This window comes from Phyllobates terribilis, unplaced genomic scaffold, assembly GCF_046119375.1.
Source record: "Phyllobates terribilis strain yellow unplaced genomic scaffold, ASM4611937v1 Scaffold_8__6_contigs__length_399053987, whole genome shotgun sequence".
NCBI lineage: Eukaryota > Metazoa > Chordata > Amphibia > Anura > Dendrobatidae > Phyllobates > Phyllobates terribilis.
In genome coordinates this window covers 55983842-56009223 of record NW_027362768.1, presented here as the reverse complement: position 1 = coordinate 56009223, position 25382 = coordinate 55983842, and the positions used below count along the sequence as shown (strand labels likewise).

Here is a 25382-nt window from a genome sequence, read left to right as displayed (position 1 = left end):
CTTTAACAACCTTACCATGTTGTTTGTATTTGGTCCAGATTTTAGACACAGCTGACTGTGAACAATCAATATCTTTTGCAACATTGCGTGATCATTTACCTTCTTTTAAGAGTTTGATAATCCTCTCCTTTGTTTCAATTGACATCTCTCCTGTTGGAGCCATGATTCATGTCAGTCCACTTGGTGCAACAGCTCTCCAAGGTGTGATCACTCCTTTTTAGATGCAGACTGGCGAGCAGATCTAATTTGATGCAGGTGTTAGTTTTGGAAATGAAAATTTACAGGGTGATTCCATACTTTTTTCCTCAGAATTGAGTGATTCCATAATTTTTCCCTCTGCTTGGTCTGAAAAAAATTACCCTTACAGAGTACCACATTTTTTTTCTTGATTTCTTTTAGTGTTTCTTAAAGCCATAAAGTTGCCATTTGAAATGACTTTAGTTTTGTGCCATGTCTGTGATCTGCTTTTTTTCAACAACATTAAACAACTGAATGAACATCCTTTGAGCCCGGTGATTCCATAATTTTTGCTAGGGGTTGTAGTAGCAGGGGTCAGCATGGGCATACTGATTACTTCATGTCTACACAGCCCCATGCATTGCAAGCAGCTTTGCACTTTGTATTCTGACATCTTTCTATCAAAGCCACAATAACATCTACCAGAGCTTTGATGTGGGATCAGACTACATGGGCTAGTCTTTGCTATTCATACACATCAGTGATACTAAGGTGCCCATAACTCTGTCATCAGTTCATCAGATTAAATCAGCTGTCATGTGCGGGGAAAGATGTGGCTCAGCGTTGGAGCCCACATGAAAGTCAGGGATACGACATATAACGTAAATTTACATCATATGTCATAAAGGGGTTAAAGGTAATCTATCAGAAAGAACAACCCTCCTAAGCATGTCATATGAAGTTGAATAAAATGATATTTTGATATCTGTGATCTGATGTTTTATTCCAGAGAAATCCAAGTTGTATTTAAATATTAAGAACAACTTGGATTTCTCTGGAATAAAACATCAGATCACAGATATCAAAGCTGTTAAGGTCTCTGGGCTGGACACTGATCTGCATGAGAATCTGCATCCAGGGTTTATTTTAAATGAAATGATGTACTCCCCGTGTGAGATGTGTAAAGACTGACCGTCTGCTCTCCTGATCTCACTGCAAAGCTGTGTGTGATTATACCTGACACAGTAAAGCAGAAATAAGCTTTGTCTCATTAAAATACATCTTCAGCTGTAATTCTGCTCTCACAGCTCTGCTGTACTCCATTCCCCCCACAATGGCTGCTTGTGAGATGGAAGCTGAAAAAATGTTAGTTGTAATCATGGACAGCTCGGCAGCAGAGATGACAGCACTATGAGATGAGAACTACAACTGTAAATGTGTTTGTAATGAAACAAAGCTAAGCTCTGCTGTATTGTGTTAGTAGTAATCAGGCACATCTCTGTAGTGAGATCAGGAAAGCTGACTTTCCTGTGTGAGATACTTAATGACAACAGTCTGCTCTCCTCACTGAGCTTTGCCTCATTACAAACACTTTTAGAAGCTCTCCTCATAGTGCTGTCATTTCTGTTTACTGCCTCCTCCCCCACTGGCTGTGTGAGATGAAAGCTAAAGAAGTGTATATAATCACACTCCTCTCTACTCTGCTGCAAGCACTTTGTAATCATACACAGCTCTACAGTGAGAATATAAGAGCGGACTGTCTGTTATTACATGATTCACACTGGTAACGCCCCTTTTCAAAATAGGCCCTGGAAGCAGATTCTCAGGAAGATGCATGTCCAGCCCATAGATCTTAACAGCTCAATTACATGTTAAGAAAAATGTATATTTCTCTGGAATAGGACAACATGTATCAGAAATCAATACATCATTTAATTCAAATTTCTATAATCTACATCACCATATAGACAGCTTAGGAGGCTTGATCCTACTGACAGATGCCCTTTAAGAGTACTAAGCATTTTACAATGTATGTTGCTGTGCTAATGGAGACTTTTACGGTTGGGGAGATAGATAACTAATAGGATTGTTTCTGGACCAACAATCTTGAGGTCAGTATAGCCATATACATATCTACTAAAAGATACTGTAGTCCTTATTGTTACTGAAGTGATAATACATAAAAATTGAATATTTATAATAGTTCATGTTTCTGTGTCCCATCTAAGTGAGGGATAATGAGGATTCTTTAAATGAGTTTGTGTACACCTTTATCAAAGTTATCATGTTACTTACCATTTACATCTAGAAATGTCTGAGCTTGTGCACTTCCGGTGGTGCTAACCGCAAAACATTCATAGTATCCCTCATCGTAAGAAGAGACATTAGCAATTTCCCAAAAAGTTTCTTTTGACTCTCTAGAAACAAAATATTTTTATAAATCATTACAAGTTCTGTATCAAGGATCAAGAAATTTTGCAGGAAACAAGATTAGTGAGTTTTCAATGGTTGAATGAAAATGATTTGTCAAAGACAATATGTTTTCGCTTAGATGCAAGAAACTATTTGAAATATAAGTTATAAGGCTATTGTGAAATATAGGTTTCAAATTTAACTTTCACTTGGAAGCTATCAGAGACAAAGCTTCTCAATCTCATTGCAAAAAACTGCCCATTCATGGAATTCAAGGATGGGCAGAGTCTGGTGGGGAACTTATCTATATATATAATCGTCTTATGCCGTCTGTCTGTCTGTCTGTCTTTCTGTCTGTCTGTCTGTCCAGGAAATCCTGCGTCGCTCATTGGTCCGGCAGCGGCCAATCAGCGCCGCGGGATTTCTGAAAAAAGATGGCGGCCGTTAGCGGCTCATCTGCGGGACGGAGCTCAGCGGCGATGCAGCCGGGAGATGAGCGCCGCGAGGCGCTCATCTCCCGGCCGGTACCAGCATGATGGGCGGCAAATTTAAACGCCGCTGTGCTCATTGGTCGCGGTGGCCGGTCGCGACCAATCAGCGAGATGGGCGGCAAATTTAAACGCCGCTCTGCTGATTGGTCGCGGCCGGCCACCGCGACCAATCAGCGAGATGGGCGGCAAATTTAAACGCCGCTCTGCTGATTGGTCGCGGTGTCCGGCCGCGACCAATGAACGAGATGGGCGGCAAATTGTTGATTGGTCGCGTACGTCAGACGCGTCCAATCTGCGAGATTGGCGCCAAATTTAAACAACGCTCTGCTGATTGGTCGCGGTGTCCGGCCGCGACCAATGAACGAGATGGGCGGCAAATTTAAACGCCGCTCTGCTGATTGGTCGCGGCCGGCTACCGCGACCAATCAGCGAGATGGGCGTCAAATTTAAATGCCGCTGTGCTGATTGGTCGCGGTGGCCGGCCGTGACCAATCAGCAGAGCGGCGTTTAAATTTGCCGCCCATCTCGCTGATTGGTCGCGGCCGGCCACCGCGACCAATCAGCGAGATGGGCGGCAAATTTAAACGCCGCTCTGCTGATTGGTCGCGGCCGGCCACCGCGACCAATCAGCGATATCGCAGGCAAATTTAAACGCCGCTCTGCTGATTGGTCGCGGTGGCCGACCGCGACCAATCAGCGAGATGGGCGGCAAATTTAAACGCAGCTCTGCTGATTGGTCGCGGTGGCCGGCCGCGACCAATCAGCGAGATGGCCGGCAAATTTAAACGCCGCTCTGCTGATTGGTCACGGCCGCCGGCCGACCGCGACCAATCAGCGAGATTGGCGCCAAATGTAAACACCGCTGTGCTGATTGGTCACGGCCGCCAGCGACCGCTACCAATCTGCGATTTTGGCGCCAAATTTAAACAACGCTCTGCTGATTGGTCGATTTTTTCGCCAAATTTAAACTAGCTCTCCGGTCCTCACTAACACAGTTCGCTGATTGGTCGCGGCCGCCACCCGTGACCAATCACCGATATTGTCGCCAAATTTAAACACCGTTTTGCTGATTGCGCCCGGTCGGCTGCATACATATTCTAGAATACCCGATGCATTAGAATCGGGCCACTATCTAGTTCTTATATATTGGCTCTTTTCTCTGTCACATATAGAGGGTCCTGAATGGGAGTCAAGGCTCTACAGCAGTGGTGTCAAACTTATTTTCACCTAGTGCTCCATTAGCATTATAGTTGCCTTCAAAGGGCCAGTTGTACGGGCTCATGCAGACGTCCATGCCACACGGTATGAGCATGGACTGCTATGCATGGACTTGCCATGGGCTATAAGAAGGCTGCTCCTGGGTAGTAGAGCGAAGAGAGCTGTTCCTAGGTAGTAGGGCTAAGAGCACTGTCAATGAATAGTAGGGGTAAGGGAGTTTTTCCTGGGTCATAGGACTAAGAGAACTGTACCTGGGTAGTAATGATTAAGACATCTGTCTCTGAGTAGTAGGGCAAAAAGAGCTGTTCCTGGGTAGTAAGGTTAAGAGAGCTGTCCCTGGATAGTAGGGCTAAGAGAGCTGTCCCTGGATAGTAGGGTTAGGAGAGCTGTCCCTGGATAGTAGGGATAGGAGAACTGTCCCTGGGTAGTAGGTCTAGGAGAGCTTTCCCTGGATAGTAGTGCTAAGTGAGCTGTCCCTGGGTAGTAGGGCTAGCAGAGCTTTCCCTGGATAGTAGTGCTAAGTGAGCTGTCCCTGGGTAGTAGGCTAAAAGATCTGTCCCTGGGTCATAGGGCTAAGAGAGCTGTCCCTGGATAGTAGGGCTAGGAGAGATGTCCATGGGTAGTAGGGCTAAGAGAGCTGTACCTGGGTAGCAGGGTTATGACAGCTGTTCCTGGGTAGTAGGACTAAGAGCACTATCTCTGAATAGTAGGTCTCAGAGTAGTGCTAAGAGAACAGTTCCTGGGTGGTAGGGCTAAGAGAGATGTTCCTGGGTAGTATGGCTATCAGAGCTGTTTTTAGATCGTAGTGCTAAGAGCACTGTCCCTGGATAGTGGGCTAGGAGCACTGTACTTGGGTAGTAGGGCTAAGAGCGAGGTCCCTGGATAGTAGGGCAAAGAGAGATGTCTCTGGGTAGTAGGGCTAAGAGAGCTGTGCCAGACGTCAGAGTCCACGATGGACTCATCTCTATGCTAAGTACTGTCTTTGTCTACTCTGATTCAAAGATGAAACCACACAAAGTACTGGCTGACAGCATTCACATTTTCTGCTGGCTGACTGCATTCCCTGTTTGGGCTGGCTGATTGCATTCACGGTGTTCACTGTTTGTGCTGGCTGACTGCAATCACTACGTTCGTCATTTGTGCAGGCTGACTGCGATCATTGCATTTGCCATTTGTGCGGGATTACTGTGTTCATTCACTGTTTGTGCTGACTGTCTGCAATAACTGCATTCACCGTTTGTGCAGACTGATTGTGACAATTGCGCTCATCATTTGTGCAGGCTGATTTTTATCACTGCGTTCACCATTTGTGCAGGCTAACTGTGTGCACTCTTCACTCTGACAAAGATGGCACCTGCTCCTTGTGCTGACTCCCTCTTCTCTTTTTACTGCTCACTGCATCTGTTCACATTCGAAGATCACATCAGCTCCCAGTGCCAGCTCTGCCCCCTATGGTAAGCACCGGCTGTGATTACATAGAATGCAACCAGTACTTAGTAGAGGGGGTGGCGCTAGCCATCTTAGATTTTGAGCTCCGACGCACATTTCAACACTGCGCCAACCTGCTCTACACTTTCCATGTTCGGACAGCTGGTCGGAGCAGCGTTGAAGTGTGTCGTGATCTCGCAAACCACATAAAATAACATGGCCAGCAGGATATGGCCCGCAGGCCTTGAGTTTGACACCTATGCTCTACAGTCCAAGGAAACATAAAAAACAATAGGATCAGTTCTAGTATCAGGCTCATTTCAGTACTTGGTAAAAACACCAAATATACTGGATATGCACCCTAAAATATTTTTGCTTCTAAATAGCAACCAAACACAGCATACTTTTCATTTCTTATAGGGCAATTGAAAATGAACATTGAGCTGTTTTGGGTTATGTGCAGCAAAGACAGTTTTTCTTTTAGACCATGGCAATTTTCCCCCGGTGTCTAATGTGTCAATTGAATAATCAACAAATTTACGGTGTTATAAATCTCAATCTGTACTCCATTAAAGATTTCAAAATTACAGACTTAATCCTCATCTGCATCTAGAAATATATACTGTCTATATATAATTTCATAACAATTATACATACTGGAATTTTTGCTCTATACCAAGTCTGATGCCGTTCTTTCGGAAATGCACTGATACGGGTATAAGACTTTCCACATAGCACGGAATGCGACCAGGTTGTAGATAGTAGCCAGGCGTTACTTCAGACATTGACACCTTTGGAGGTCCTATGAGTATAAATAATGTAGTGAAAAGTAAATTTTACATGAAATAAACAGTGACAAGTGTTATACCCAAAGACATTTGATCTACTGTATAATCTGTGTGGCAGCAAAAGGGAATGAAATAAGTAAAGAATATTGATCACAGCATTATTTCGTGGTAAGGGGATGAGATTGAGTCAAAATTGCAAAGTGGTAAAATGTTTGCAAAATCACTAAATGCCATAAAACTAGTATACAAGCAATGATAATTTCTTCCCTGAGATTTGACAGTGGATAAAATACGTTACAGTGATTAGCATTTACCTGGCACAATATTAGAAAATGAAACACTTGATGCTCTCTGAAACAGGTAGTCATCTTTATCATAACCTGTAATTCTAAGGAAAAATGGTTCCTTTGGTGGAGTAAATGCAGTTACATTCCATATTTCATAGGTTAGTCTATCAGGATGATATTTAATGGGAATTGTCTTTAGAAGCAGGCCTGAAGTAGTTAACAACTCAAGATAATCGAGTCTTGCTGGATGCTGTAAGCCTGTCGTGTTTAATAGAACGTATGTAGGAATCCCTGTAAGAAGAAGGACATTACTTAAGGGATTGGGAAACGCAACATTCAGTATAGTATAAACAAAACTATGTTTTTACATTCTTCAGATAAAAAAATATGTAATACACTTTTTAAAGATTATCTTGACTTCAGAATAAAATATTACAATAGTTTTCATGCTGAGCTTCTATCTACCAATATTGTCTTCCTCTTCAGCGTCTATAGAGCTTGCTATAGTGAATAATTGAAGCACGGCTCTTATACTAGGCCCTATATAGTAATCTAAAAATTACCACTCCAAGAATGCATTGGAGGAGATATTCGGGATCTGTGTCAGGATACATTGCAACCATAGAGCTCTTGACTTTCGAGGTGCTCGGAGGTCTCTTACTTGGAATATCTTCAGGTCCACTAGTGACTCTTATCACATACTACCATGCCGCTGCTTTAACTATAGGGCAATTCACTGACATGTCCCAAATCCCATTTCCCTCTGATCTAATTATTTTTTCTTATGTTCAAATATTGTTTATTCTCTTGTTAAAAATGCTAGTGCTAAATTGTTGGTGGTATCTATTGCTGTCCTGCACCTGACCATAATCGCCATGATCTTCTAGGGATAATGTCTGACCCATTGTGTTATTCATGAATCAAAACTTTGTAAAACAACAAACCATTCAGTGTCTTATCAATTTGTGCAAACACAATAATAACCTACTTAGCCATGAAGTTTACAACCACATAGAAATCAGTTCTACATTAAATATTGATTATAAATTTTACTCAAAAGGTCCCACCTTGTATAGGTCGGCTGGATGTTTTACTGAAGTCTAAGGTAGGCTTGTTATAAAACCCTGCTCTGAAATCTATAGTACTGACTCCAGTGATTCTCACAGAATGACGTCCATTACTTGATGTCTGAAAAACAATCACAATATTGAGCTCTTATTTATAATACCCAAGAAGCCATAAAAAATGTATATTCTAATATTCAAGGTTTAACCTAACATAGAGTGCGTACAAAAGGCCTTTAAAACTGGTATATTTAGTGATCAATTTAAAATAGACAACAAAAGACTAGACTAATTTTGATTTATGGATTTCATTCATTGGTCTTTTCCAGCTAGTCTGGTTTGTTCAGACTGTTTGTATACATCAGCGTTCTGCGCACTTTAGGGTCTTTTGTTGTCTATTTTAAATTGATCATTAAATATACCAGTTTTAAAGGGTTTACACTACCGTTCAAAAGTTTGGGGTCATTTAGAAATTTCATTATTTTTGAAAGAAAAGCACATTTTTTTTCAATAAAGCTTTTATTAAATGAATCAGAAATACACTCTATATATTGTTAATGTGGTAAATGACTATTCTAGCTGCAAACGTCTTGTTTTTATTGCAATATCTACACAGGTGTATAGAGGCCCATTTCCAACAACCACCACTGCAGTGTTTTAATGGTACATTGTGTTTGCTAACTGTGTAAGAAGGCTAATGGATGTTTAGAAAACCCTAGAAAACCCTTGCACAAGTATGTTAGCCCAGCTGAAAACGGTTTGGCTGATTTGAGAAGGTATAAAATTGACCTTACTTTGAGCTAGTTGAGAATCTGGAGCATTATATTTGTTTATTCTATGAAACTCTCAAAATGGCCAGAAAAAGAGAACTTTCATGTGAAACTCGACAGTCTATTCTTGTTCTTAGAAATGAAGGCTATTCCATGCGAGACAATGCCAAGAAAGTGAAGACTTCCTACAACGGTGTGTGCTACTCCCTTCAAAGGAGAGCACAAGCAGGCTCTAACCAGAGTAGAAAGAGTGGGAGGCCCCGCTGCACAACTGAGCAACAAGACAAGTACATTAGAGTCTCTAGTTTGAGAAATCGACGCCTCACAGCTCCTCAACTGGCAGCTTCATTATATAGTACATGCAAAACGCCAGTGTCAACGTCTACAGTGAAGAGTCGACTCCGGGAACCTGGCCTTCAGGGCAAAGTGGCAAAGAAAAAGCCATATCTGAGACTGGATAATAAAAGGAAAATATTAATATGGGCAAAAGAACACAGACTTTGGACAGAGAAAGATTGGAAAAAAGTTTTATGGACAGACGAATCAAAGTTTGAGATGTTTGGATCACACAGAAGAACATTTGTGAAACGCAGAACAACTGAAAAAATGCTGGAAGAGTGCCTGATGCCATCTGTCAAGCATGGTGGAGGTAATGTGATGGTCTGGGGTTGCTTTGCTGCTGGTAAAGTGGGAGATTTGTACAAGGTAAATGGGATTTTGAATAAGGAAGGCTATCACTCCATTTTGCAACGCCATGCCATACCCTGTGGACAGCGCTTGATTGGAGCCAATTTCATCCTACAACAAGACAATGACCCAAAGCACACCTCCAAATTATGCATGAACTATTTAGGGAAGAAGCAGGCAGCTGGTATTCTATCTGTAATGGAGTGGCCAGCGCAGTCACCAGATCTCAACCCCATTGAGCTATTGTGGGAGCAGCTTGACCGTATGGTGCGCAAAAAGTGCCCATCAAGCCAATCCAACTTGTGGGAGCGGCTTCAGGAAGCATGGGGGGAAATTTCACAAGATTACCTCAGCCAATTAACAGCTAGAAAGCTAAAGGTCTGCAATGCTGCAATTGCTGCAAAGGGAGCATTCTTTCACGAAAGCAAAGTTTGAAGGAGAAAATTATTCTTTCTAATAAATATCATTATTTCTAACCTTGTCAATGTCTGGACTATATTATCTATTCATTTTGCAACTCATTTGATAAATAAAAGTATGAGTTTTCATGGAAAACTCAAAATTGTCTGGGTGACCCCAAACTTTTGAACGGTAGTGTATGTCCGCACTTTTTGTCCCTTTGGGTTATAATTTACTTCTAAGTTTATTTGTAGCACAACAATACTTTATTTAGTCCACTTTTTTCTCTTTTTATATCTATAAATACCAAATAATCAGCTTGTGCTTGTAGTTTTTGCAAAACACAGTATCATAACAGATATTGACTTACCTTTATTTTCCAAGTCCCAGGTACTGGTTCTTTAATATTTAACACCTTGGCAGAATTGAATATATTTAATAACTCATTGAGGCCTGTTTCTGATTTTATTTGCTTCCCTGAAATTAGAAAAATATTAATATTCTGAATTATAGAGCAGTAAGCAACACAGCTCAACTTAAAATATAAGGTGTATAGTAAAAAGTTCCTTTTTATTGCATTCACTTAAGGTTAAACATTTTCGGTCTTAACTCAGACCTTCATCAGAACTGAATGCGTATGGCATGGAACTCCCGGAAAAAAAACGCGCCTGTACGTGTGACCAGTGCTTCCCTCAGCAACGCAGATCGCATGTACAGGTAGGAATTCCCACCATACGCATTCAGTTCTGATGAAGGTCTGAGTTAAGACCGAAAATGTTTAACCTTAAATGAATGCAATAAAAAGGAACTTTTTTCCATATCTGAGTGCCAAGTTTTCTATTCTACATGATGTACAGATTGGACACCCTCCTTGTACACCAGGCTCACTTTATATAAGAGTGCCGTATATCGTCCATTTCTATAAGGTGTATAGTGTCAGCTTGGCTCGTAGTTGAGTGGAGGGCTGGCTGGATCTGTGTCTTGGGTAGCATGTGGCAGAGGCACACTAACAAGCAGCTAAGATTTAGTCGGGGTATTTAGGCTTGGTTAACGTGTTTGTTAATTCTGTTGTTCCACTACATCTAAGGAACAGAACACCTAAACTAACAGCAATGAAAGGTAGGAAACATGGCGAATGCCGATAGAGTGCATTGATTATAATGTAATTAAGTTTCATCAAATTTCTGTCATACTGTTTGCCTTTATACTGGACAAAAGACTGTAGCATGATGAAATAAGTTCAGTTTTTTAGCAGGATCTGCAACAGAGCCTAAAATGCAGATATACACTGTGTGTACAATTATTAGGCAGTGAGTATTTTGACCATACCATCAGGTTTATGCAGATTTTCCAACTCCAAACTGTATCAACTTGAATACTTATTTGATGAAGCAGATCAAGTGACATGTACAGTACAGACCAAAAGTTTGGACACACCTTCTCATTTAAAGATTTTTCTGCATTTTCATAACTATGAAAATTGTACATTCACACTGAAGGCATCAAAACTATGAATTAACACATGTGGAATTATATACTTAACAAAAAAGTGTGAAACAACTGAAAATATGTCTTATATTCTAGGTTATATTCTAGGTGCTTTGATGACTGCTTTGCACACTCTTGGTATTCTCTTGATGAGCTTCAAGAGGTAGTCACCGGAAATGGTTTTCACTTCACAGGTGTGCCCTGTCAGGTTTAATAAGTGGGATTTCTTGCTTATAAATGGGGTTGGGACCATCAGTTGTGTTGTGCAGAAGTCAGGTGTATACACAGCTGATAGTCCTACTGAATAGACTATTAGAATTTGTATTATGGCAAGAAAAAAGCAGCTAAGTAAAGAAAAACGAGTGGCCATCATTACTTTAAGAAATGAAGGTCAGTCAATGCGAAAAATTGGGAAAACTTTGAAAGTGTCCTCAAGTGCAGTTGCAAAAACCATCAAGGGCTACTAAGAAACTGGCTCACATGAGGACCGCCCCAGGAAAGGAAGACCAAGAGTCACCTCTGCTTCTGAGGATAAATTTATCCTAGTCAGATTACAGACCAGGTCAATGCCACACAGAGTTCTAGCAGCAGACACATCTCTTCAACAACTGTTAAGAGGAGACTTTGTGCAGCAGGCCTTCATGGTAAAATAGCTGCTAGGAAACCACTGCTAAGGACAGGCAACAAGCAGAATAAACTTGTTTGGGCTAAACAACACAAGGAAAGGACATTAGACCATTGGAAATCTGTGCTTTGGTCTGATGAGTCCAACCACCGTGTCTTTGTGCGACGCAGAAAAGGTGAACGGATGGATTCTACATGCCTGGTTCACACCGTGAAGCATGGAGGAGGAGGTGTGATGGTGTGGGGGTGCTTTGCTGGTGACACTGTTGGGGATTTATTCAAAATTGAAGGCATACTGAACCAGCATGGCTACCACAGCATCTTGCAGTGACATGCTATTCCATCCGGTTGGCGTTTAGTTGGACCATCATTTATTTTTCAACAGGACAAAGTATGATGTTTCCCCCACCATGCTTCACAGTTGGGATTGTGTTCTCGGGGTTGTATTCATCCTTCTTCTTCCTCCAAACACGGCAAGTGGTGTTGATATCAAAAAGTTGTATTTTGGTCTCATCTGACCATATGACCTTCTCCTATACCTCCTCTGGATCATCCAGATGGTCATTAACAAACTTCAAACAGGCCTGGACATGTGCTGGCGTGAGCAAGGGGGCCTTGCGTGCCCTGAAGGATTGTAATCCATGATGGCATAGTGTGGTACTAATGGTAATGTTTGAGACTGTGGTCCCAGCTTTCTTCAGGTCATTGACCAGATCCTCCCATGTAGTTCTTGGCTGATTCCTGACCTTTCTCAGAATCTTCCTTAACCTATAAGGCCAGATATTGCATGGAGCCCTAGACCGAGGAAGATTGACCGTCATCTTGTTTCTTCCTTTTTCTAATAATTCTGCCAACAGTTGTTACCTGTTACGGGTCCGGGTGATGGAACCTCTGTGCTGTGATGCAAGGAGGGACCAGAGGGGCATGGCTAAGTGCCTACCCGGACCAACCCTAGCTACACGGCGGCTTAATCGACTTCATGAACCAAGGAGGGACGGGGAAGGTGGACCAGCTGCCACTCCAGGCCCGACCTTGTCTGAAAGCAGGTGACTCCCATGGGACTGAAGTCCGAAGCCAACAGGGACGACAGATGAGCATGGCTGATAGGCAGGCAACGTAGGTAGGCAGGCAGGCTTGGCTGGCAGACTGTCAGGTGGGCACAGTTGACAGACAGGCTGGTGAGCACGGCTGATAGGCTGGCAGGCATGGCTGATAGACAAGCTAGCGGGCACGGCTGATAGACAAGCTGGTGGGCACGGCTGGGACCTGAGGGCTGGAAAGAGTGTAAGCACACAAAGCCCTTTTAAGAGAGAGGGGTTTTGGCACGGTGCGCGCACCCAGGGCAGACCCAGTGGGAAGGCCAGAGGGAGGAGCGGGGAACGCCGGACCGGGGCCGTGGCGGTGAGTGGATCGGCGTCTCTGCCAGGCAGGAGGCAGAGATGCTGAAGCTACAATACTTTCTCATAAAGCTGCTTGCCTATTGTCCTGTAGCCCATCCTAGTCTTGTGCAGGTCTACAACTTTGTCCCTGGTGTCCTTAGATAGCGCTTTAGTCTTGGCCATGGTGGAGAGGTTGGAGTGTGATTGAGTGTGTGGACAGGTGTCTTTTATACAGGTACTGAGTTCAAACACTTGCAAATAATACAGGAAATGTGTGCAGAGTAGGAGGGCATCTTAAAGAAAAACCAACAGGTCTGTGAGAGATAGAATTTTTGAAGGTTGGTAGGTCATCAAATCCATGTTTTACAGATCCTTTTGTAAATTAAAACAAATGAAAGGAATGAAAGCAAACTCCAGTCCTTTTAATTACAAATTACAGTGGGTACAGAAAGTATTCAGACCCTTTTAAATTTTTTACTCTTTGTTTTATTGTAGCCATTTGGTAAATTCTAAAAAGTTCATTTTTTTTCTCATTAATATACACTCTGCACCCAATCTTGACTGAAAAAAACAGAAATGTAGAAATTTTTGAAAATTTATTAAAAAAGAAAAACTGAAATATCACATGGTCATGAGTATTCAGACCCTTTGCTAAGACACTCATATTTAAGTCACATGCTGTCCATTTCCTTGTGAGCCTCCTTGAGATGGTTCTACTCCTTCATTGGAGTCCAGCTGTGTTTAATTAAACTGATAGAACTTGATTTGGAAAGGACCTGTTTATATAAGACCTCAAAGCTCACAGTGCATGTCAGACCAAAGGAGAATCATGAGCTCAAAGGAACTGCCCAAGGAGCTCAGAGACAGAATTGTAGCAAGGCACAGACCTGACCAAGGTTACAAAAGAATTTCTGCAGTACTCAAGGTTCCTAAGAGCACAGTCGCCTCCATAATCCTTAAATGGAAGACGTTTGGGACCACCAGAAGTCTTCCTAGACCTGGCCGTCCAGACAAACTGAGCAATCATGGGAGAAGAGCCTTGGTGAGAGATGTAAAGAAGAACCCCAAGATCGCTGTGGCTGAGCTCCAGAGATGCAGTAGGGAGATGAGAGAAAGTTCCACAAAGTCAACTATCACTGCAGCCCTCCACCAGTCGGGCCTTTATGGCAGAGTGGCCTGATGGAAACCTCTCTTCAGTGCAAGACATATGAAAGCCTGCATAGAGATTGCTCAAAAACACATGAAATACTCCTAGACTATGAGAAATAAGATTCTCTGGTCTGATGAGACGAAGATAAAACTTTTTGGTAATAATTCTAAGCGGTATGTGTGGAGAAAACCAGGCACTGCTCATCGCCTGCCCAATACAATCCCAACAGTGAAACATGGTGGTGGCAGCATCATGCTATAGGGGTGTTTTTCAGCTGCAGGGAAAGGACGACTGGTTGCAATTCAAGGAAGCATGAATGCGGCCAAGTACAGAGATATCCTGGATGAAATCCTCCTCCAGAGTGCTCTGGACCTCAGACTTGGCTAAAGGTTCACCTTCCAACAAGACAATGACCCTAAGCACACAGCTAAAATAACAAAGGAGTGGCTTCAGAACAACTTTGTGACCATTCTTGACTGGCCCAGCCAGAGCCCTGACCTAAACCCAATTTAGCATCTCTGGAGAGACCTGAAAATGGCTGTCCACCAATGTTCACCATCCAACCTGACGGAATTGGAGAGGATCTGCAACGAAGAATGGCAGATGATCCCCAAATCCAGGAGTGAAAAACTTGTTGCATCATTCCCAAGAAGACTCATGGCTGTACTAGCTCAAAAGGGTGCTTCTACTCAATACTGAGCAAAGGGTTTGAATACTTATGACCATGTGATATTTCAGTTTTTCTTTTTTTAATAAATTTGCAAAAAATTCTACATTTCTGTTTTTTTTCAGTCAAGATGGGGTGCAGGGTGTACTTTAATGAGAAAAAAAGAACTTTTTAGAATTTACCAAATGGCTGTAATGAAACAGAGAGTGAAAATTTAAAGGGGTCTGAATACTTTCCATACCCACTCTATATCAGAAATTTCTTCAATTGATTTATATTATAAGAATTTTTTCTATTGCTATATAAAAAGTATGCTAAAATCTTGTAGTTTTCAGCATGTCCTATAGAAATCACTTTACAGAGGATTCAAAGATGCAAAAAAATAGATAAATTCACAAACAACAGCCAAGTGAAAAAGTACAATTTACTTAAGTGAAAAAACAAAATCTAGCAAAAACATAATCATCATCATCTATATACAAGACATGCACAAAAATTTGGTTAACTGTGTTAATGTTACATGCATGTCTGAAAAAGACAAAGACTGCGAGAACAGAGGCTAAATCAGGGGTGGACATATTGTTGATGCAACACACAGGCGCCGAAGAGGTGAAGAGACCTCTACCACCTCCAAAGCAGGTGGAGTTGATGAGCTATTGCATTGCAAAGGTCCCATATATTGTTCTTGAACAGTGGCCCTCTTCTGCCTGTGTCCGCCATTGGGCTAGATGGTGATCACAGTGACGCCCTTTATCTTCATTCAAATGAATGGCTCCTTCGGGGGTTCCCATCAGAATACAGATTTTTGGGGATTCTGACAGAAACCCAGGCATAATCCTTGTTGAAGAGCAATGAGTGCACCTAGCCTTAAATTAGTCAGGTCCTGACTGTTCCTGGCTATGGTCCATGTGGCTGCTGTAAAACATATCTCTAAATGCTCCTAAGGGAAAATGAGGCAAATTTGCAGCCCCTATATTCTTATTCACTATACACAAATACTCCTTAAAATACTTGCACTATCAATCAATAAAGCATATCAGATGGAGTTAACTGTTTCAGCCTTGTCATGAACCTTACCAAGTGGATCATAGAGTTCTATATCTGGAGAAGGTCCACTCAGCGACACAGTAACTTCCCGAAGACTTGGATCTAATGGAATTTCCCAGGTGTGTAAGGCACCACTCAAGTGGTCTGTAGACACGAGGTGAACTTTAGAGGCTTGAACAGCTTCCTCTACCCACTTTAATACCTGAATAAAGACATTTCATTATTATCAAAGTTTGCATCAAACATAAAAAAGAATAAATAAAATTTAAGAGAGCATCATAACTGTTAAGAATACTATTATTTTATGAAGACATTGTTAAAAGCTTGATTTTAAAATACAACATATTACAAAAAAAAGGCATATAGTCGTACACATAATGGTTACATGACTAATCCTTCCCTGGCAATTTGATTAACAGCTCATTCTGCACATATGCACTGTAGAGTGCATCAAAGTGTCAAGGAGTGATTATAGCCACCACTCACAGTATAGTGAACCGATGACTGTAATCACTCCAGGCACGACCCTATGACTGAAAGCTGTCAGCTTTCGGGAAGTTTATTTCCTCCTAGTAGCTTAAGTTTTCGGTAAGGTGGCCAGGCAGCATTGTATATACAGTATACTAGAATGCTGTGACAGTAGGTGAAAGATGCTGGCCGTACTTTATATGGGGAAAACCTGGAGACAGGTTCCCTTTAAGTTCAAAGTAAAATCTTATATTAATGGCATTATCTGGAATGGAGTAGAAATCCTACTTTCAAAAACCATATCAGTGAGCTCAGGGTTAAAAACATAGGTCATCCATTCAGGGCCTTTATCCACGACCCTGATAGCAGCCACAATGAGCATCTCATTCTCTATCTTTCTCTTTCTGCAGGGCTTTTCTCTGCATTACGTTGACATTGATTTCAGAAGGATCTGCTTATTATTTAGCTTCATCCGTGATGGCACTGGAGGGACATTTAACACTTGCTGAAGCTGAATTCAGCTTATTACTTGTTTTCCAATCAGCCAGACTCCCTGAACTCATCTTATTGTTGAGGGATCTGGACAAAGCTATGATGTATATTACTGCATCCTAATGTCCAATTCACCATTATAGACCTTGGCCAGCACTCAAGCTCTAATATTCCACTCCACATTTTATGATAATACACACTGTGGCAATGTTTGGGTTCTTTTTCAGTTCCAATGAAATGTGAATAAAATAGAAATAAAATCCAAAACAAGCAAAAGTTCTTTCACATGCACTGAGGTCAATTAAGGTTAAGCTGAACTGTGAAAAGCATGGATGAGCAGACCAAGTCACTAATGTTTTATGCACAATAATCCAGATCCATGAGATGAATAGGCCAGTACAGGAATGTATATGTGAACTCATAAAAATATGCCAGACAGCTTCAATGTTTGCATTTACAAAACTCAGGAAAATATTTGTAGTAAACTTCTCTCCATTGACCTGTGGTCTGTAGCAGCAAGAATTTGGAAAACTGTTTAGCCATTCTGTTGTTGCTTGATTTAAGTAAGTTTGTCCTTGTTGCCATAAACAGTCGGAACATTCCACTGAACGATTCCTTCCATTGTAAACAATACTTGAGACATACCATATATTTTGAGATGACATCAATCCTAAAGCTTTCATTATTTACTCTCATGGTATCACTGACACTTGTTTGGAATATGAACCATATAGTTTACACTTTATTTTATTCATTAGAGATATAAGTTTTTCAGTGTCTTTGGTTGTCATTTCTAGCGTTGGATAGTATATATTTATTATAAATAGAAGTTCATGTAATACGGCTGAACACAGATGGTGGAATTCCAAAATAAAACACTTTTCCCAATGTTCCAAAAGCAACAAAAAATGTAATCATCCTAAAATAGAACATAAGATGCAATGTTCCAAAACTGCTTAAAAAATTATTATTCTGTATTACAGGGAACAGAGGAGAAATCAACTGCATATATTAGTAAAGACACCGGTATTATTCTGACACCCTACAGTGATTTTAAAGAGAATCTGTCTGCATGATTTTGTAATGTAAAGTAAAGGCATGGCTTTAATGATGCTGTAGTACTGATTATATTGATACCTTTGGTGAATAAATCTGTTTTGTTGTTCTTCATTAATCACCATTTGAAGTTTTCTGCTAATTAGATTTTGGTGCACAGGGACCGGACTGTCTGTGATTCCTCGGCCCCTCCGCCTGCCTATGGTCTGTGAATAACAGGTCACTGCTTTTACAGTAACCGGCCTCCTCTGTTTGAAATCTCAGCAGTGACCTGTGATTCACACACCGGAGGTAAGTGGAGGGGCCAGGGAATCACAGACAGGGAGGAGATGACCCTGTGTACAGCCCAGCCCATGTGCACCGAAATCTAATTAGCAAAAAACTTCAAATGATGATTAACCCCTTTACCCCGAAACGCTGTTTGCATGCTAATGCCTAGGCCAATTTTTAGAATTCTGTCCAGTGTCACTTCATGAGGTAATAACTCTGGAACGCTTCAATGGATTCCACTGATTCTGAGATTGTTTCTTCGTGACATATTGTACTTCATTATAGTGGTAAAATTTATTTGATATGACTGGCTTTTTGGCTTATTTGTGAAAAAATCAGAAATTTGGTGAAAATTTCACAATTTTCAAATTTGAATTTTCATGCCCTTAAATCAGAGAGATATGTCACACAAAATAGTTAATAAATAACATTTCCCACATGTCTACTTTACATCAGCACAATTTTGGAATCAATATTTTTTTTGTTAGGAAGTTATAAAAGTTAAAATTTGACCAGCGATTTCTAATTTTTCCAGCAAAATTTAAAAAAACATTTTTTAGGGACCACATCACATTTGAAGTGACTTTGAGGGGCCTTTATGAAAAAAATACCCAAAAGTGACACCATTCTAAAAACTGCACCCTTCAAGGTGCTCAAAACCACATTCCAGAAGTTTATTAACCCTTCAGGTGCTTCACAGGAATTTTTGGAATGTGGAAGAAAACAATAAACATTTAACTTTTTTTCACAAAAAAATTACTTTATACCCCAATTTTTTTATTTTTGAAAGGGTAAGAGGAAAAAATAGACCCTAAAATTTGTTGTGCAATTTCTCCTGAGCACGCCGATACCCCATATGTGGGTTAAAACCACTGTTTGGGTGCACGGCAGGGCTCAGAAGGGAAGGAGCACCATTTGCCTTTTTATATGTAAAATTAACTTGAAAGCGGACGCCATGTCGCATTTGGAGAGCTCCTGATGTGCCTAAACAGTGGAAAACCCCAAGTGACACCATTTTGGAAATTAGACCCCTCAGGGAACTTATCTAGATGTGTGGTGAGCACATTGAACCCTCAGGTGCTTCACAAAAGTTTATAACACTGAGCCATAAAAATACAATTTTCACATTTTTCCCACAAAAATGTTTTTCAGCCCCCAATTTTGCATTTTCATAAGAATAACAGGAAAAATTGCACCATACCATTTGTTGTGAAATTTCTACTGAGTAAACAAATACCCCATATGTGGGGGAAAACCAGAGTTTGGGGACACGGCAGGGCTCGGAAGGTAAGGAGCACCATTTGACTTTTTGAATGGAAAATTTGCTTGATTAATTAGCAGACGCCATGAAAATTTGGGGAACCCCTGATGTGCCTAAACAGTGGAAATCCCCCACAAGTGACAGCATTTTGGAAACTACACCCCTCAGGGAACGTATCTAGATGTGAGGAGAGCACCTTGAACCCCCAAGTGCTTCACAGAAGTATATAACGTGGAGCCGTGAAAATTAAAAAATTAAATTTTTCCCACAAAAATGTTTTTTAGCCCCAAATTTTTTATTTTCAAAGGGGTAACAGGAGAGAATGGACCCCAAAATTTGTTGTGCAATTTCTTCTGAACACGCAGGTACCCAATATGTGGGGGAAAACTATTGATTGGGCGCACGGCAGGGCTCAGAAAGGAAGGAGTGATATTTTGGAACACAGACTTTGATGGAATGGTCTGTGGGTGTCATATCGCTTTTGGAGAGCCATTGATGTGCCTAAACAGTGGAAAACCCCCACAATTGACCCCAAAATTTGTTGTGAAATTTCTCCTGTGTGTTGTGCAATTTTCTCCTGGTTGAAAACTACTTTTGAGGCACAGTGCAAAGTTCAGAAGGGAAGAAGCACCATATTGGAGGTCATATTTTGCTTGGCAGGTTTGACGGTGCTATGTCACATTGGCAGAGCCCCTAAGGTGCCAGAACAGCAGAACTCCCCATAAGAGACCCCATTTTAGAAACTACGCAGCTCAATGAATTCATCTAGGGGTGCAGTGAGCATGTTCACACATGTGCCTCACAGAATTTTACACCATTGGGCAGTGAAGAAAGAATAATTATATTTTTACCAGCAAAGTTTTGTTTTAGCCCCAGATTTGACATTTTCACACTAGGAAATGGGTAAAACTGACACACAATTTTTGCTGAATGTAGAAATACCCCATATGTGGCTGCACAGTACTGCTTAGCCACATGGCGAGACTCGGGAGGAACAGAGCGCTATTTGCCTCGTGGAGCACAGATTTTCCTAGAATAGTATGCAGACTCCATATACAGAGACCCTATGTGCTAGAAGAGCAGAAGCCCCGCTCAAGTGACCCCATTTTGGGAATTATACCCCTTTGGGAACACTACAGGTGTGGAGAGGATTTTAACTACATGGGTGCTTTCCAGAAACAAGCAGCACTGGATGTTGCTGAGTGAAAATTGCAAACTGCCGTTGTAGTGACCAGTACGTTATGCCCAGCTTGTGCTTCTGGAGACATGCACCCGTAAATTAGGTGCGCTCTCATCGCTACACAAATGCCAAACATGTGGACGCTAACTGTGGTTTAGGCACACTGTAGGGCTCAAAAGGGAGGTAGGCATTTGTATTTGGGAGCACAGAATTTGCTGAATTTCTTTTGGGGGGCAAGGGCCACTTTACTTTTCCAGAGCCTTTGTGCTACTAGTAACGTGGAAACCCCCTAATTTCCGTGAACAGATGATATACCTGAGTGGGGACTTGCTTTTTGTGTGGATTGAGTAGAAGCTTTTATTGTGATCCAAAATGTTATGTAAAATGTTCCCATTTATTCTGTGCTGTATGCTGAGCACTGATATCAGGGTTTCCATCTACCGTACAGACCAAAAGTTTGGACACACCTTCTCATTTAAAGATTTCTCTGTATTTTCATGACTTTGAAAATTGTACATTCACACTGAAGGCATCAAAACTATGAATTAACACATGTAGAATTATATACTTAACAAAAAAGTGTGAAACAACTGAAAATATGTCTTATATTCTAGGTTCTTCAAAGTAGCTACCTTTTGCTTTGATGACTGCTTTGCACACTCTTGGCATTCTCTTGATGAGCTTTAAGAGGTAGTCACCGGAAATGGTCTTCCAACAATCTTGAAAGAGTTCCCAGAGATGCTTAGCACTTGTTGGCCCTTTTGCCTTCACTCTGCAGTCCAGCTCATCCCAAACAATCTCGATTGGGTTCAGGTCTGGTGACTGCGGAGGCCAGGTCATCTGGCGTAGCACCCCATCACTCCCCCTCTTGGTCAAATAGCCCTTACACAACCTGGAGGTGTGTTTGGGGTCATTGTCCTGTTGAAAAATAAATGATGGTCCAACTAAACGCAAACTGGATTGAATAGCATGCCGCTGCAAGATGCTGTGGTAGCCTTGCTGGTTCAGTATGCCTTCAATTTTGAATAAATCCCCAACAGAGTCACCAGCAAAGCACCCCCACACCATCACACCTCCTCCTCCATGCTTCATGGTGGGAACCAGGGATGTAGAGTCCATCCGTTCACCTTTTCTGCGTCTCACAAAGACAAGGTGGTTGGAATCAAAGATCTCAAATTTGGACTCATCAGACCAAAGCACAGATTTCCACTGGTCTAATGTCCATTCCTTGTGTTCTTTAGCCCAAACAAGTCTCTTCTGCTTGTTGCCTGTCCTTAGCAGTGGTTTCCTAGCTGCTCTTTTACCATGAAGGCCTGCTGCACAAAGTCTCCTCTTAACAGTTGTTGAAGAGATGTGTCTGCTGCTAGAACTCTGTGTGGCATTGACCTGGTCTCTAATCTGAGCTGCTGTTAACCTGCGATTTCTGAGGCTGGTGACTTGGAAAAACTTATCCTCAGAAGCAGAGGTGACTCTTGGTCTTCCTTTCCTGGGGCGGTTCTCATGTGAGCCAGTTGTTTTGTAGCGCTTGATGGTTTTTGCAACTGCACTTGGGGACACTTTCAAAGTTTTCCCAATTTTTCGGGCTGACTGACCTTCATTTCTTAAAATGATGGTGGCCACTCATTTTTCTTTACTTAGCTGCTTTTTTCTTGCCATAATACAAATTCTAACAGTCTATTCAGTAGGGCTATCAGCTGTGTATCCACCTGACTTCTGCACAACACAACTGATGGTCCCAACTCCATTTATAAGGCAAGAAATCCCTCTTATTAAACCTGACAGGGCACACCTGTGAAGTGAAAACCATTTCCGGTGACTACCACTTGAAGCTCATCAAGAGAATGCCAAGAGTGTGCAAAGCAGTCATCAAAGCAAAAGGTGGCTACTTTGAAGAACCTAGAATATAAGACATATTTTCAGTTGTTTCACACTTTTTTGTTAAGTATATAATTCCACATGTGTTAATTCATAGTTTTGATGCCTTCAGTGTGAATGTACAATTTTCATAGTCATGAAAATACAGAAAAATCTTTAAATGAGAATGTGTGTCCAAACTTTTGGTCTGTACTGTAAATCTCCGAGTGATATAATTCAGATGAAACCCCCGAGGGATCCATTCACTATAATGAGGCAGCAGAATTACTCTGGACTCCGTCTGGCCTCTGTTTAGCGGTGTCCTTTTTTTCAGAGCTTCACAAAAATGTAGCTGACGGCACTTTTATGCACGCCTAATAAAAAGACGGGCACTGTGGGATCACAAGCCAGACGGCGTCCACTCCATGGTGTCTCCATCTGCCTCCTTACAGTGAATCTTCTGCCGGGGATTCTGTCTGATAACATATTTCAGAGATTTACACAGAAACCCGGGTGTAAGTGCTCAGCGCAGAGTGCAGGATCAGTGTGAGCCGAGCCTTGCTGCGATCTTTGGGAGGCAATGAACAAACCAGCACCAGGTGAAGAATTGGTTTTATTTATTTTTTACTCCGTTCCTCGTGCGGTATAAGTGATTAGACGACTTTATTCTTCGGGTCAGTGCGATTACACCAATACCAGATTTATATAGGGTTTTTATGATTGACAGCTGTCACACACTAAAAAACGCTTTTTTTTTGCAAAAACTAGTCATATTTTGAGAGCTATAATTTTTCCAGATTTAAGCCGAAACATCAGGTAAGGGTTTGTTTCTTGTGGGACAAGTTGTCGCTTTTATTGGTACCATTTTCGGTCACGTGACATTTTTTGATCGCTTTGTATTCCAAAAATATAGCAAATCACTGCTATACCTTATAACCTGTCAGTGCTGCAAACTCAAGCTAGTTAGATCATGCACTGTGCATGATCTAACTAACTTACTAGTGCCCGGTGACCCGGATGTCATCATGACGACATCGGGTCACCATGGTCTCCGATCCAAGAGCAGAGGGGCTTCTGTCCCTCTGCTCGCTTACTAAATGCTGCAATTGAAGCATATAGCGGGTTAAAGTGCTGGAAGCGGAGTGGGCACAGCACCGGCTGTGATCGCGCGCGAACAGCCTCTGTGAGTGCAAAATCTTCGAGACGTATCCATGGTCAATAAGTACCAGGGCACAGGGATGTATGTATATGTCTCATGTCAGAAAGGGGTTAAAGAAGAAGAACAAACTGGATTTCTTCACCAAAGGTATCAATGTAATACACACTGCTCAAAAAAATAAAGGGAACACTCAAATAACACATCCTAGATCTGAATGAATGAAATATTCTCATTGAATACTTTGTTCTGTACAAAGTTGAATGTGCTGACAATAAAATCACACAAAAATCATCAATGGAAATCAAATTTATTAACCAATGGAGGCCTGGATTTGGAGTCACCCCCAAAATTAAAGTGGAAAAACACACTACAGGCTGATCCAACTTTGATGTAATGTCCTTAAAACAAGTCAAAATGAGGCTTAGTATTGTGTGTGACCTCCACATGCCTGTATGACCTCCCTACAATGCCTGGGCATGCTCCTGATGAAGTTGCGGATGGTCTCCTGTGCGATCTCCTCCCAGACCTGGACTAAAGCATCCGCCAACTCCTGGACAGTCTGTGGTGCAACGTGACGTTGGTGGATGGAGCGAGACATGATGTCCAAGATGTGCTCAGTCAGATTCAGGTCTGGGGAATGGGCGGGTCAGTCCATAGCTTCAATGCCTTCATCTTGCAGGAACTGCTGACACACTCCAGCCATATGATGTCTGGCATTGTCCTGCATTAGGAGGAGCCCAGGGCCAACCGCACTAGCATATGGTCTCACAAGGGGTCTGAGGATCTCACCTCGGTACCTAATGGCAGTCAGGCTACCTCTGGCAAGCACATGGAGGGCTGTTCGGCCCTCCAAAGAAATGCCACCCCACATCATTACTGACCCACTGCCAAACCGGTCATGCTGAATAATGTTGCAGGCTGCAGATCACTCTCCACGGCATCTCCAGACTCTGTCACATCTGTCACATGTGCTCAGTGTGAACCTGCTTTCATCTGTGAAGAGCACAGGGCGCCAGTGGCGACTTTGCCAATCCTGGTGTTCTGTGGCAAATGCCAAGCGTCCTGCACAGTGTTTGGCTGTGAGCACAACCCCCATCTGTGGACGTCGGGCCCTCATACCACCCTCATGGAGTCGGTTTCTAACCATTTGTGCAGACACATGCACATTTGTGGCCTGTTGGAGGTCATTTTGCAGGGCTGTAGCAGTGCTCCTCCTGTTCCTCCTTGCACAAAGGCGGAGGTAGCGGTCCTGCTGCTGGGTTGTTGCCCTACTACGGCCCCCTCCATGTCTCCTGCTGTACTGGCCTGTCTCCTGGTAGAGCCTCCAACCTCTGGACACTACACTGACAGACACAGCAAACCCTCTTGCCACAGCTCGCATTGATGTGCCATCCTGGATGAGCTGCACTACCTGAGCAACTTCTGTGGGTTGTACAGTCCGTCTCATGCTGCCACGAGTGTGAAAGCACAACCAACATTCAAAAGTGACCAAAACATCAGCCAGAAAGCATTGGTACTGAGATGTGGTCTGTGGTCCCCACCTGCAGAACCACTCCTTTATTGAGTATGTCTTGATAATTGCCAATAATTTCCATCCATTGTCTATTCCATTTGCACAACAGCATGTGAAATTGATTGTCAATCAGTGTTGCTTCCTAAGTGGACAGTTTGATTTCACAGAAGTTTGATTTACTTGGAGTTATATTCTGTTGTTTAAGTGTTCCCTTTATTTTTTTGAGCAGTGTATATTACTGCGTCATTACAGCCATGTCTTTACTTAAAAAA

At 42.0% G+C, this 25382-nt stretch overlaps 1 protein-coding gene across 3 annotated transcripts in view; it reads right to left on the bottom strand.

The window, feature by feature from the left end:
* HMCN1 (hemicentin 1) overlaps positions 1-25382 on the bottom strand; it is a 924522-nt gene that overhangs the window by 695975 nt on the left and 203165 nt on the right. For all 3 annotated transcript variants that reach the window (XM_073642974.1, XM_073642975.1, XM_073642976.1), the window contains exons 5-10: positions 15888-16059; positions 9873-9979; positions 7650-7770; positions 6610-6873; positions 6165-6309; positions 2254-2375 (exon numbers count right to left, since the gene is read on the bottom strand). In XM_073642974.1, the coding sequence (XP_073499075.1) occupies positions 2254-2375; positions 6165-6309; positions 6610-6873; positions 7650-7770; positions 9873-9979; positions 15888-16059 (931 nt within the window). The remainder of the gene's footprint in view (positions 1-2253; positions 2376-6164; positions 6310-6609; positions 6874-7649; positions 7771-9872; positions 9980-15887; positions 16060-25382) is intronic.